General features: G+C 46.4%; 1 protein-coding gene across 1 annotated transcript; it reads right to left on the reverse strand.

Annotated features, from left to right (window-relative positions):
- Positions 1 to 9,750: 9,750 nt before the first annotated feature.
- On the reverse strand, positions 9,751 to 12,156 carry C1H19orf53 (chromosome 1 C19orf53 homolog). Its single transcript, XM_043977424.1, has 3 exons — positions 12,000 to 12,156; positions 11,354 to 11,409; positions 9,751 to 10,307 (listed from the first exon to the last, which is right to left on the reverse strand). Exons 1-3 carry the CDS (start codon positions 12,094 to 12,096, stop codon positions 10,170 to 10,172), a joined length of 291 nt encoding a protein of 96 aa, XP_043833359.1. The 5' UTR covers positions 12,097 to 12,156; the 3' UTR covers positions 9,751 to 10,169.
- Between the last annotated feature and the right edge of the window lie 574 nt (positions 12,157 to 12,730).

The raw sequence follows: 12,730 nt of genomic DNA on the forward strand, positions 1-12,730 counted from the left end.
CCTGGGAAACACTGCTGATGACACTTTAGGCCCAACCCTAGTTGTGGGTCAAAGCATCTGAAAGCCCTGGGGTTGCCAGAGGACTGAAAGTAAGTTCTTTAATGGCACTGCATCTGGGTCACCGAAGGGGACGGCCAAACAGAGCTGGCTGGGCTGGGAGCAGGTGGGTGCAGATTTCGAGCAGAGGCCCAATGATGGCTCATCAGACACACCATAGTGGGGTTCCTTTCCAGGCACTGGTTGGACTAGAGCCACCTTCCTTCGAACCCTGGAAAACTTGGTGCTTCCTTTCAGCGTTCATCCCTAAGATTTCCCTGTGAATCACGCTCCAGCGGCACAGGTTTCTCAAAGATGGGATTCGCCCCCTGCTGGCAGCTGATACTCTGGCCTTTCCCTCTGGAGAAGACTGCTCTAAGCAGGGAGCCCCTTAAGAACTGAAAAACACTGGGGACATAGAGCATCCAAAGTGGGATACCCTTAGAGACCACCCATGCCTAGCCCACATTTTATACAGGGGAAGCCAAGGGATTTGCCCAAGATTATATAACAAGATGGTGGTGGCAGCACACTCACCATATTATATAGCTTGACAAACTCACTCAGGGCCCAAGAACCAGATACTTTTCTCTTTTCCTGGCTTTCCAAGAAATAAATCTCAGCACATCTGGTCAGAGAGGCAGAAATGCTGACAGCTGATGAACTTTCCTCCTCTCAAGAGATGGCCACAGCAGGTGCAAGGGCAGCTGGGAAGCTGAACACCACCACACTCCCCCTCCCCCCTGCAGATGGGTTTCACCACCCTCAGCTGTTTGCACTGAGAGGTCCTCTCCCCAATGTTTTTCTCTTCAACAGTGCCAAATCAGCACAGGATAGTGGAAGGAAGCCGGGGGTCTGGAGTCTAGAGGGCTGGGTCAGGGTCTCTGCTCTGCCACTTACCATATGACCCTGGGGAGCCTGAGTTTCCTCATCAATTCGAGTCAACTCAAATATTCAATAAACACCTTCTGGGTGCAAGGCACAAGTAGGCTAGGGTACTGGGGTGACGGAAACAATTTCTGCCTTTCAAGAGAGGATATGACATAATATATTTTTTCAGTATGAAGTAATTTGAGGAGGGAGAGTAATAACAAGGGGTGGGGGTGGGGGTGGGTAGTGAAGGGAAGAGAGATTAGGGAAAACTCCTGGGAGGATGTGGCTGAGCTGAGCATTAAGACTGTGAAAGGCACGGAGGCCAATGGAGAGCATTCCTAGGAGAGGAGGCAGCTGGGAGGAATGGAATAATGGTCCAGGGAACAGCCTGTAATCCAGTTTGACCGAGACCTAAAAGTGTGTGAAGGGAAATAATATGAAAAGCGTTTGGAAGGGCAGTTGAGGAAGGATTTGAATGCCAGGATGCGTTTTTATTCTATTCTAGAGACAACCAGGAACCTCTGAAGGTTGGGTTTTTTGGGGGGGGGGGAAGGGGAGTAACACGGTCAGGCGTGTGCCTCAGGAAGGCTACCCTGGCAGCTGTTCAAAGGACAGATTCAAAGGGGAGAGAGTGGAATTAGGGAGACCAATTAGTAGGCTAATAAAATAGTCCAGGGAGAAGGTTATTAGCGCCTGAACTATTTACATCGGTAGTTTTGTGACTACAGAGAAATGAAGATGGATGTGAGAAATGTATAAGAAAAGGGACTTGGCAACTGGCTTGGGGGAAAGAAGCAAGAATTACAGCAAGGTTATGAACTGAGGCATCCTCAGCAAGGGAAGTTTGGAGACAGCGGTTTGTGAGGAACAGAGCAAGATGAGTTCTGTTTCGGGCATTTTAAACTTGAGATGCCGATGGCACATTCAGTTTCTTAATTTGTAAAAAAAAAAAAAAGAGGGGGATACCTGCTTCATAGGATTTAGTGTATACAGGTGGTTTTTAGCTTGATGTAAGGAACAAAACCCTAAAATGACAAGAGATCACCTCAGCACTAGATGGGATAGGTTTCCTTCAGCAGAAGTCTTTGAACCGAAGGTCAAACTTGATGGTGCAGAAAGGATTCTTGGTCAGATCTGGGATGGGCCCATACTTCTCAGAGACAGCCTCTGAGGTCCTTTCTGACTTTAAGATTCTGGGATATCATTCAGAGCTGAAAGAACCTTTGAGATCATCAAGTCCAACCCCAGGGGTCTTGTGGATGAGGAGCTGAGGCTCCCCTGCCCCATGCCTGATCTTCTTAGATTTTTCAACCAATCTTCATATGGGCTGGTTTCTAGCTCCCTCCCTGTCCTCCTCATCCTCCCCATGTCACCATCCATCCTAAACGATGCCACACCAAACTAAGTACAATGCTTTAGAATAGTGGCATTGGAAATTAAGATATATTCATGTGTGGAAATCCAGTGACCAGAATGGGGAAACATGGTGAAGGAGAATTTGGAGGCAAGATCCAATCCATACAAAAAGTTATAGTAGCAATGTGAAAATGTTTTACATGATTACACATGTATAATCTATATCTGATTACTCACCATCTCAGGGAGGAAAGAGGGTGGGATGGATAGAATTTGGAACTCAAAACTTTAAAAATTGTTAAAAAATGTTTTAATATGCAATTGGGGAAAAAATAAAATATTACATTAAAAAAGGTCCAGTAGCACTTTTTGTACTAGCAAAGAACTGGAAGAAAAGTGGGTGTTGGTTGAAGAATGGCTGAATAAATTATGGTATATGAATGCTGTGGAATATTATTTTGCCAAAAGAAAGGAGAAATATGGGGCAGCTAGGTGGCACAGTGAATTCAGGAGGACCTAAGTTCAAATCCAGCCTCAGACACTTGACACTTACTAGCTGTGTGACCCTGGGCAAGTCACTTAACCCTCACTGCCCCACAAAAAAAAAAAAGGAGAAATATGAAAAATTCAGAGACACTTAAGAAGACACGTGTGAACGGAGGCAAAGTAACCAGAACCAGGAAGGCAATTTATATGATGACTACAGTGATGTGACCACATCGAAAGACTTTGGAATTCTTATCAATGCAGTGACAAATCCTACCTTCAGGGAAGTGATGCTCAAGTATGCCTTCCGTCTTTGAGTAGAGGGGGTGGGCTAAGTGGGGAATGATACTAAAGTGTTAGATATGGATGATTTGTCAGTTTACTTTGCTTGGCTGGCTTTGTTATGAGGGGGTTCTATTGGAAGGCAGGGAAGTCACTGGGAAAAGAAAAAAAATTTTTTAAAGGAATAGTCAAATTTGGGAGGAAGGGAGGCAGGGCAATAAGGGTTAAGTGACTTGCCCAGGGTCACACAGCTAGTAAGTGTTAAGTGTCTGAGGTTGGATTTGAACTCAGGTCCTCCTGAATCCAGGTAAGTGCTTTATCCACTGTGCCACCTAGCTGCCCCTCTAACCTTCTACATGGGATGAGCTGAGGAAAGCTAAGGACAACCAAAAGTATTTGGGGGGAGAGGGGCTATATTGTGGGAAAGAGGAGGATCAAAGAAGGGACTTGGTATGGATTCAAGAATGACAGAAAATGGAAAGAAGGAAGAACTGACCAGGTTTTATTTTACTTGTTTTCTCTGCCAAGAAAAAAACAACAATGCTTAATCTGTAAAAGACAAACACAGGGGCAGCTAGGTGGCGCAGTGGATAAAGCACTGGCCTTGGATTCAGGAGTACCTGAGTTCAAATCCGGCCTCAGACACTTACTAGCTGTGTGACCCTGGGCAAGTCACTTAACCCCCATTGCCCTGCTAAAATTAAAAAAAAAATTAAAAAAAAAAGACAAACACAAATGGCTAACAAGGAGTTGATACCTAGGTTGGCCACATGTGCCATCTTTGTCACTACAGACCACCCTGTTGTCCTGCATAGCCTCTCTTCCACTAGGTTTTAATAACATTACAATTCCCTGGTTCTCATTCCTGTCTCCTTTATTGGTTCATATCATGCCACATCACAACTCAAGCTATTCCCCAAGGTTCTGTCCTTGGTCCTAATCTCTACTTTCTCTCTGATTTCTCCCTTAGTGACCTCATTAACTCCCAAGCATTTAATTATCATCTCTAGTCAGATGGCTGGAAGATTTCTATATCCAATCCCAGGCACTCCCCTGCGTTTCAATGCCACATCAAACTTGCCTATTGGACATTTCAAAGCAGATGGGCTGGAGACATCTCAACCCAACATACCCAAAACAACTCATCTTCTTTCCCCTCTAAACTCACCTATCTTCCGTGTCTGCATTTCTATCAAAGGTACAAACATTCTCTCAGGTTTTTTAAACTTTGGTGTTATCCTTGATTCCTCACCCCAGCATAGAATCAGCTGTCAAATTTTGCTGTTCCCACCTCCACAGAACCTCTCCTTTCTGACCCCTTCTCTCCACTCAAACAACCATCACCTTAGTTCAGGCCGTTATCCCTTCTTCCCTAGATTATTGCAGCCGCTTTCTCATTAGTCCCCCTACCTCAAGGCTCTCCTCACTTGGATTTATCCTCCACACCGAGATCTCTGAAAGGCCATGGAGAACAGAAGAGGTCCCAGTTTTGGAGAAGGGCAAACGTCCTGATTTTTCAAAATGGGAAGGGAACAGGGACTGCAAACCATACATGAGTTTGACTTTGACTGCTGGCAAAACTCTGCCATGTCTTATAAAAGAGATGGTTCCTGAACATCTAGAAAAGGAATGGGTGATCAAAGAGAGTTAGTGTGACTTCTAGAACAGCTCATCCCTTTAGACAGAGTTACTAGAGCAGGGGAAAGCAGTAGTTAGCCTAGTTTACCTCGATTTTAGCAAAGCACTGGGCCAAGTCTCACATACTGTCCCTGTGGGGAAAAGAGAGCTGGGCTAAGCAATATATAGAGTACAGTCAGATGGATTCAAAACCGACTCAATGACCGGATTCATAGAGCAGTCATTAATAGGTTGATGTCAGCTTGGAAAGAAGCCACTAGTAGAAGTGCTCCAGGGAGCTGGGCTTGGCTCTTTGCCATTTAACTTTTTTTTTACATTTTAAAAATCTTTGGTGATTTGGAAAAAACCATGGGTGGCATGCTTATTAAACTGGTAGATGATGAAAAGGAGGAGGGCAGAATTATACCAGATGACAATCAGAATTCAAGAAGCTCTGTCTGGATAGACTAGATCATTGGGCTAAAACTTGGTAAGATGAAATTTAATAAGGATGAACATCTAGTCTTATGCTTCAGTTAAAAAAAAAACCACCTTCACAAACATTTGATAGAGGAGTTCTGGTTAGATAGCAGTTTATTTAGAAGAAAAATTTTAAAAAGAGCTAGGGGTCCTATGGGACCACAAACTCTATATGACTTTAGAGTGATGTGACAAACAAGAAAAATCAAGATGAACTTCTGAGTTACCATCCACCTCTTTGGATTATTAGCCACTACTTAGGTCACAACAAGAAACCAAATCTCTAGGACTATGGGGATGACAGCCCTGGCCAGAGCACAAATGAAGCACAGTAGCGAACAGTTCTGGGCACTGTGTTTTAAGAACAAGCCGGAGAACATCTAGAGGAAGGTAATCAGGGTGGTGAAGGACCCTGAGAGTGGTCCCTTAAGGAATCCTCATATGGCATGGGAACGTCTAGCCTGGAGGAAAGTACTGTCTTAAAGGACCCTGGGGGCTGCTGTTTCCAAGGGCTTGGCCTTGTTCTAGTTGGCCCCCTAGTGCACAGGCCTAGGATTCATTCCAGGAAGCTGGGAAGGGGAAGATGTAGAGTTGATGAAAAGAAACAGTTTTTAATGATCAGAGCTATCTGAATATAGAGTATGCTGCCTGAAATATAGACTTCCCCTCCCTGGAGGTCTTCAGCAAAGACTGATGACCACTTCTCACAAAGTAGAAAGTTTCTTGTTCAGGTATGTGTTGGTCTAGGTGACTCTGAGGTCAGTTGGTCAATCAAAAAACATTAAATGCTGGTATAGTGGATAAAGCACTGGCTCTGGAGTCAGGAGGACCTGAGTTCAAATGCAGCCTCAGACATTTGACACTTACTAGCTGTGTGACCCTGGACAAGTCACTTAACCCTCATTGCCCCGTCAAAAAACAAAAAACAAACAAAAAAACCCCAACATTAAAATGCTTTAGCATGTGCAAGGCACCACAATGACCACTGGAAATACAAAGAAAGGCAAGATGGTCCCTGTTCTCAAGGAATTTACATTGTAATGGAAGACACAACATGCAAACAACTGTGCACCAACAAACTATACACAAGAAAAATTGGAGCTAATTAACCAAGGGAAGGCACTAGAATGAAGGGGGATTAGGAAAGGCTTATAGAGAGTAGGATTTTAATGAAGTCAGGAGGCAGAAATGACGAAGGAGAGAATTCCAGACAGCCAGGGAAAATGCCTGGTGTTGGAAGTGTCCCTTCCAAACCCAAGATTCTATGATTTGGATAGTCTCACCAATACTAGACAGTAAGTCTGACACACAGTAAACACTTAATAAATGCATGTTGACTGATAGTTAATGCCACCTAAATTGGATTTTTTTTGGCTGCCACAGCATATCAATGATGCATGTGGTCCACTAACATCCTCTGATCTTTAAAATAAACTTTATCTAGTCCCATTTCCCTCATTTTGTACCTGTGCAGCTCATTTATTGAACCTGGGTGTGAGGCTGTTTGTCTATATTGACCTGGCCTATCGGGATCTGTTAATGGCTTGACTCATCTAATAGGTAGGCTAGCCCTTCCCAACTTTGTGTCATCTCAAAATAAGCATGCAATCTATGTCTTCATCCTAGTCATTAATGAAAATGTCCAATAGATCCTTCAGGAACTCCCTCAATAATAAATCACTGATGTTTATATGGAATTCTTCTTAGCGTAATTATTGAGTATTATCAGCTCCATTTGACAACTGAAGAATTTTTAGTGGTAGGGGCAGCTAGATGGTGCAGTGGCTTGAGCACAGGTCCTAGAGTCAGAAGGATGGAGTTCAAATCCAGCCTGAGATGCTGGGCTGTGTGACCCTGGGCAAGTCACTTAACTCCACTGTCTCCAAAAACAAACAAAAAACCCAAGCCAAAACAAAAACAAAAAACTTCAGTGATTCTCTAATGCTTTGAGGATAAAAGGAAAATGCTTCTGCCAGCCATTTAAAACCCATCCCAATTTGGCTTCAGGACACCCTCTCAGACTTATTTTACATTACTCCCTTTTATATCCCCATGGCTCTAAATTGGCCTACAGTTTCTTGACCTTCTCTTGCTTCTACACAGGTTGTCCCCCAGCCCAGAATGTATTCCTTCCTCATTTCAGGTTCTGAGTATCCTTGGCTTTCTTCAAGGTTCACCTCAGGTGCCACCTAAGAGAAACCGAGTCCCAGCTATCCATGCTCGGTCTGTTTCCGTGCTGTATTCCTAAGAGCCTGTTTTTTCCTATCTGTGTATTTTGCCAGTGCTTAGCATAGGGCTTTGGTGGGCTCTTAATGCTCCTGGGATCACAGTCAGAGCTAGTGTGTGACCCCAGCCAGCTTTTCTGACTCTTAATGCACACACATGCTATGCATGCAGAATAGGGTGTCTTCTTCCCTCTCAAATCTCTTAATTCTGACATTCCTGAAATTGCTGACATTGACCCAACACCCTTTCCACAAAGGCCTAGTTTACTGAAGGGAAGAGACTGGAGATGACCACAAGGACTCTGATTTACACGTGGCATGACATATGATGTTTGTAAACTACTGTAATTTCCAAAAAAGGGAACATAATGGGAGGGGAGAGGGATGGTAGAGGAACGTGATTCCTAGGAGAGCCAGGCCATAGGACCATAGATCATTGGCTTTAAAGCTGGAAGGGACCTTAAAGATCATATAGGGGGCATCTAGGTGGTGCAGTGGATAGAGCACCAGCCCTGGAGTCAGGAGGACCTGAGTTCAAATCCGGCCTCAGACACTTGACACTTACTAGCTATGTGACCCTGGGCAAGTCACTTAACCCCAACTGCCTCACCAAAAAAAAAAAAAAAAAAAGATCATTTAGACCAGAGTTTCTTAATCTGGAGTCTATGACCTTGTTTTTAAAATATTTTGATAACTAATTCAATAAATTGGGGTTTTTTGTAATCCTGTGATCATTATGCATTTAAATTCTTCTTTAAAAAAAATTTTTTTTGGCAGGGCAAGGGGGGTTAGGTGACTTGTCCAGGGTCACACAGCTAGTACGTGTCAAGTGTCTGAGGCTGGATTTGAACTCAGGTACTCCTGAATCCAAGGCTAGTGTTTTATCCACTGCGACACCTAGCTGCCCCATGCATTTAAACCCCATTATCCTGCTAGAATGAATCTGTCTGGTACTCACAAGCCATCAGTACCCCCTGCCCTTCTATTTAAACTCTGACTAGTGAGCAAGGCCATAGGCTCCAGGACTTCTGTTTAAGGAGGAGGGCTTAGCACAGCTTTTCTTTACTGGCCCCTGTACCAGGTACTTCCCCACCCCCCACCTCTTCAGCTTCCTTTTGTGTGATGTCTTTCCCATTAGATTGGAAACTCCTTGAAGGCAGGGACCATTTTTTGTTTTTTTATGTTTTTGTATCCCCAGTGCTTTGCAGTTCCTGGCACATAAATATGTACTTAAATATTCATTGACATGATTTATTCTGAGAAGGGGCCTATAGGCTTCATTTACCAGATTGCTAAAGGGGTCCATAATACCCCCCCAAAAAGATAGAGACTATCTCCTTATGAAGAAACAAGAATTTAAGGAATTTTCCGGAACACCCACAATTATTAGGTACAAATCAGGATAAGACCTGGGTCCTAATGCCTACCTAGAGAGAATACCCCTCCTGCCCTAGCATTTCCCCTTTCGCAACTGCAGATTTCTTTAAGAACTAAATGACCTCTTCCCAGGCACAACCTAAAATCTCCCTTCAGAGAACCACATAAGTTCCAGTCAGAAGAGACCTCAGCAGCTATATGACTGGTAAATAGACACACAGCCTCTGCTTGAAGATTTCCAGTGAGGGGGAGACTACTGCCTCAGAGGGCAGCCTGCTCCACTTCTGGAGAGTTTTGTCAGGAGAGCACCCCTAACACCATGCCTAAAATGGAACTTTTGTCACCTGGCTGCTCCTCCTTCTTCTCTATGGGCCCATCCATATGAAAGTCCTTCAAACCTTTGAAGATGGCCATGTTGTCCCTCCAAACCTTCTATTTTAACATCAGCTAAACCTCATGTGGCACCACCTTAAGACCCTTCCTTTTCTTCATTACACTCCTCTGGACAGTCTCCTTCCTAAAATGTGAGACTCAAGTCTTAGCCTAAGAGTCTAGATGCGTTAGTTAGTCTGGCCAGCTAGTGTGGGGTCCAATGGGCCTATCAAGTCCTTGTACCTGGAAGCCAGGCCTCTCTTTAATTTAACCAACATTTACTAGTTGCAGTCATGTAGAAAGCCTTATGCTAGGGCTCTCCTGACCACTCCACATACAGAACGAGGCTTCTTTCCTAGATGTTCCCAAATCAGAAAAAGCGCCCCCTCCCCGCAATTAGACAAGTCAGGCTGAACCCCAGGCTCCAGAGATCTTTTCGAAGGTACTCCTTTGACTGGGACAATGTTACGAAATAGGACACTACAAAACCTACCAAAGTCAAGGGAACGACGGGATCCCATTCCCAAGTCTGGAGGCACCATTCTCCCCACTGCTTCATTCTGGTCCTGTCTCTCCCCAAAGAGCATGCAGCTATGAGAAGGAAGGCAAGCTCCTTCTCCTCCAAGAAGCCCACAGAAGAACACGGTAGAGAGCAGCTGTTTCCTTTTTATTGCTTCAAGTTAGACAGAGGCTGTGGGGCTCAGGGAGGGTACAAAGGAGGAGAAACGGGAAGATACAAGTGAGCTGAAGGACCCTCCTGATGGTCAGGGAGGTGTTCTCTCCTCCAGAGAGTGTCCCTTCAGGGGATCTGAGAAGCGGCAGCCTTCAGAAGATGCTCTGTTTTGGTCAAACTGAGGCCTGAGAGGTTGTGGTGAAAAAGAAGACAGATAACAGGGCTATCCCTGACTGAAGAGAAGCCTATTTCTTCTGCCCTAATAAAGCTCTCACCACATATGTATCCACAAACATACCGGGGCATCAGATATTTCAGGGCCACAGGGCCAGGCAGTCAAGCAAGCTCTGGGACGAAGGGCCTCCCCTTTTTTCTCTTGTTCCCTGTCAGGGTTAATTCTTGCCACCAGATTCCTTTTTCTTGGCCCCCTTCTCTGGGGCCTTCAGCAGGGCCAGTTTCTTGGGCAAGCTGGTGCTGGCTTTCATCATAACCTCATGTTCAATCTTCTTTCGGATGCCAACCTCCAGGTCCTGAAAAGGAATAAGTGAGCTATGTAGGATAGCATTTACAGTAAGGAGGATCGAGGGAAGTCAGCCTCCAACTTTTTTTGGGGGTGGAGTGGAGTGAGGCAATTGGAGTTAAGTGACTTGCCCAGGGTCACACAGCTAGTAAGTGTTAAGTGTCTGAGGCCGAATTTGAACTCAGGTCCTCCTGAATCCAGGGCCGGTGCTCTATCTACTACGCCACCTAGCTGCCCCCAGCTTCTAACTTGAAAGGCCAACCTGCTTTTGCCCCCTTGCCAGCAAAGATAAAGATATTGGCTTAAGAAGAGTAAATACACATTAAGGACCAGGAAAAAGGGGTGAAAGCAAGTGGCCTGTGCAGGAAGGCAAATTTTCTTAATTTCCAAAAGCCCTCTGTCAGTTTAAATAGCATAACAGCAAAGATCTGTGCATCAAGGTTCCCAGTGTTTATGTGGGGAGGGAGGGAAGGAAGGAGGAAAAGAGAGAGAGAGAGCAAGCAAGTGAGGGAGCAAGTGAGTGCTCAAACTGCACTGGAAACCAGAGAATGATCCTGGGCATTCGTGATCTCATGAGATTGAGGAGAGAATAATAGTCTGTGAAGAGTATATATATGAGTGGGGAGAAGGAAGAGAGCAGAAAAGTGGTAAAAGGAACCTTAATTGTGAGAGCAGGGTCAGCACTGAGATCTACCTGAAAAGTGCTGGAGAAGTAAGAAAGCGGTGCCAAGCTCCACAGACACAGTGTGTGTGTGAGGTGGGGGGGATAGTCAGCATTGGGACTGGAAGTCAATGTGTCAGTGTGGGTAAGATGCCAGCTTCTAGAGAGGGAGTAGGACGACAGACTGAACCTCTATAGGGGCAGCCAGCACTCGAAGGTCCATTATTTTTTTTTGTAGGATGGGAAAGGAACTTGCCACCAGACACCTCTGGCCCTGAAGAAGGAAGCAATACTGGGAGAAGCTGGCAGAAACTGTGTGTGGCCAGGGACTGTCATAAGCTTCATAGGACAAGTGGAGTAAAACATGCTGGGGCCTTCCCAGCCCAGGCACTCACCTTCTTTAGTTTCCGCTGCTGGATCACCCGGGCCTTTTTGGGGGCTATGACTCGCCCTGGGGAGGGGGGAACATAGGAGTGAGAGGGGGGGTCTGAGGAAGGCAGTGTGGGGGAGGGGAATCAGAGGCATGGCAGCATGGGGAAGGGGAACAGGGGGCATGGGAGTGAGAAGGACTACTGGGACGAAGGGGAGTGGGGGAAGAAGGGGATGAGGAAAGGGGGATCATGGGAAAGGAGGACAAGAAGCTGTGAAGGTACAAGCCCATGGGGATGGAAAGGAGACAAAAGAGGCCAAGGGTTGAGAGGGGGCGGGGTTAAGGTGACTATGAGGATGTGGGGGTAACAAGGGGGGAGCCGGGACACGGGAGGGGATGTGGTCAGGGGGACCGTAGGGGAGTGGGGGCAAAGGGAGGAGGAAGGGAATGAGGGGAGGGGGCCCATGGGGATATGGGGGCCCGGCAGGGATGGGAGGAAAGGGAGGAAGAAGAACGAAGAGGATGACTATGGGGTCGTGGGGACACAGGAGGGAGAGGGCATGGTCAGGGGGCCCATGGGGTCGCGAAGGCAGGTGAGGGCGGGAACGTGGGGACCGGGAGCCTCGGGCGGCGCATGCGTAAACAGCCAGGACCTTCGCCCCGCTCCTTACCGCCTTTCTTCGGGCCCCGGCAGGCCGAAGAAGCGGCCGCCGCCGATGCCTTCTTGGCAGGCCTCCGGGCCTGAAACTTCTGCTTCCCTTGAGCCATGTCCGCGCCGCCAGATCGCAGAAAAGTAACCCGGAAGGCGCAAGGGCTGACGGGATACCGTAGCGGTTCGACACGCGCAAGAGCTGACGGGATACAGCGGGGCCCGGTCCCTGATTTAAAGGGACTGCTCCCAGCGTAGGGGGCGGGGTTCAGTGGAATTTGAGGGTCGGAGATTTAGAGCGGGAGGGAAGTTTACAGGTCGTCAAGCCCTTCCCTATCTTTATACATAGGAGGAAACGGGCCTTTAAAGCTGCTGTAACTTGCCTAAGATCACACTTAGCATTTGAACCCATTAGAATCCTCGGACTCCAGATCCGGCTGAAAAACGTGGACATCCTCAGCCCAGTCTCCTTATTTTATAGACTGGAGAAATTAAGGTTTAAACGGTTTGGGCAGCAGCCCAGCGGGGATTTGAACCAAGATCCTCTAGTGTAAGGCACTCTCCACTCAAGGCTGCTCGCTCATCCCCTCCGTGTCCTCTTCTAAATTTAAAAAGTTATCATATCCCGAAACCCGAGGAATCCTCCATCCTTCTCTCTGCAGAAAGCATGAGCTTTCTGGACTTCGGAGTCAGCACAGAGTTCCAGCGCCAGAACCATTGATTGATTTGCCAAGTAACAAGTCTCTGGGAGTC

Source organism: Dromiciops gliroides, chromosome 1, assembly GCF_019393635.1.
Source record: "Dromiciops gliroides isolate mDroGli1 chromosome 1, mDroGli1.pri, whole genome shotgun sequence".
Lineage (NCBI taxonomy): Eukaryota > Metazoa > Chordata > Mammalia > Microbiotheria > Microbiotheriidae > Dromiciops > Dromiciops gliroides.

Bases quoted from the DNA above. Each gene is read 5' to 3' on its own strand.
- C1H19orf53 (XM_043977424.1), bottom strand. From the start codon at position 12,096: ATGGCTCAAGGGAAGCAGAAGTTTCAGGCCCGGAGGCCTGCCAAGAAG. The intron at 11,410-11,999 runs GTAAGGAGCGGG...CCCCCTCCCCAG, and splicing joins CCGGGGCCCGAAGAAAGGCG to GGCGAGTCATAGCCCCCAAA. The intron at 10,308-11,353 runs GTGAGTGCCTGG...ATTCCTTTTCAG, and splicing joins AGCAGCGGAAACTAAAGAAG to GACCTGGAGGTTGGCATCCG.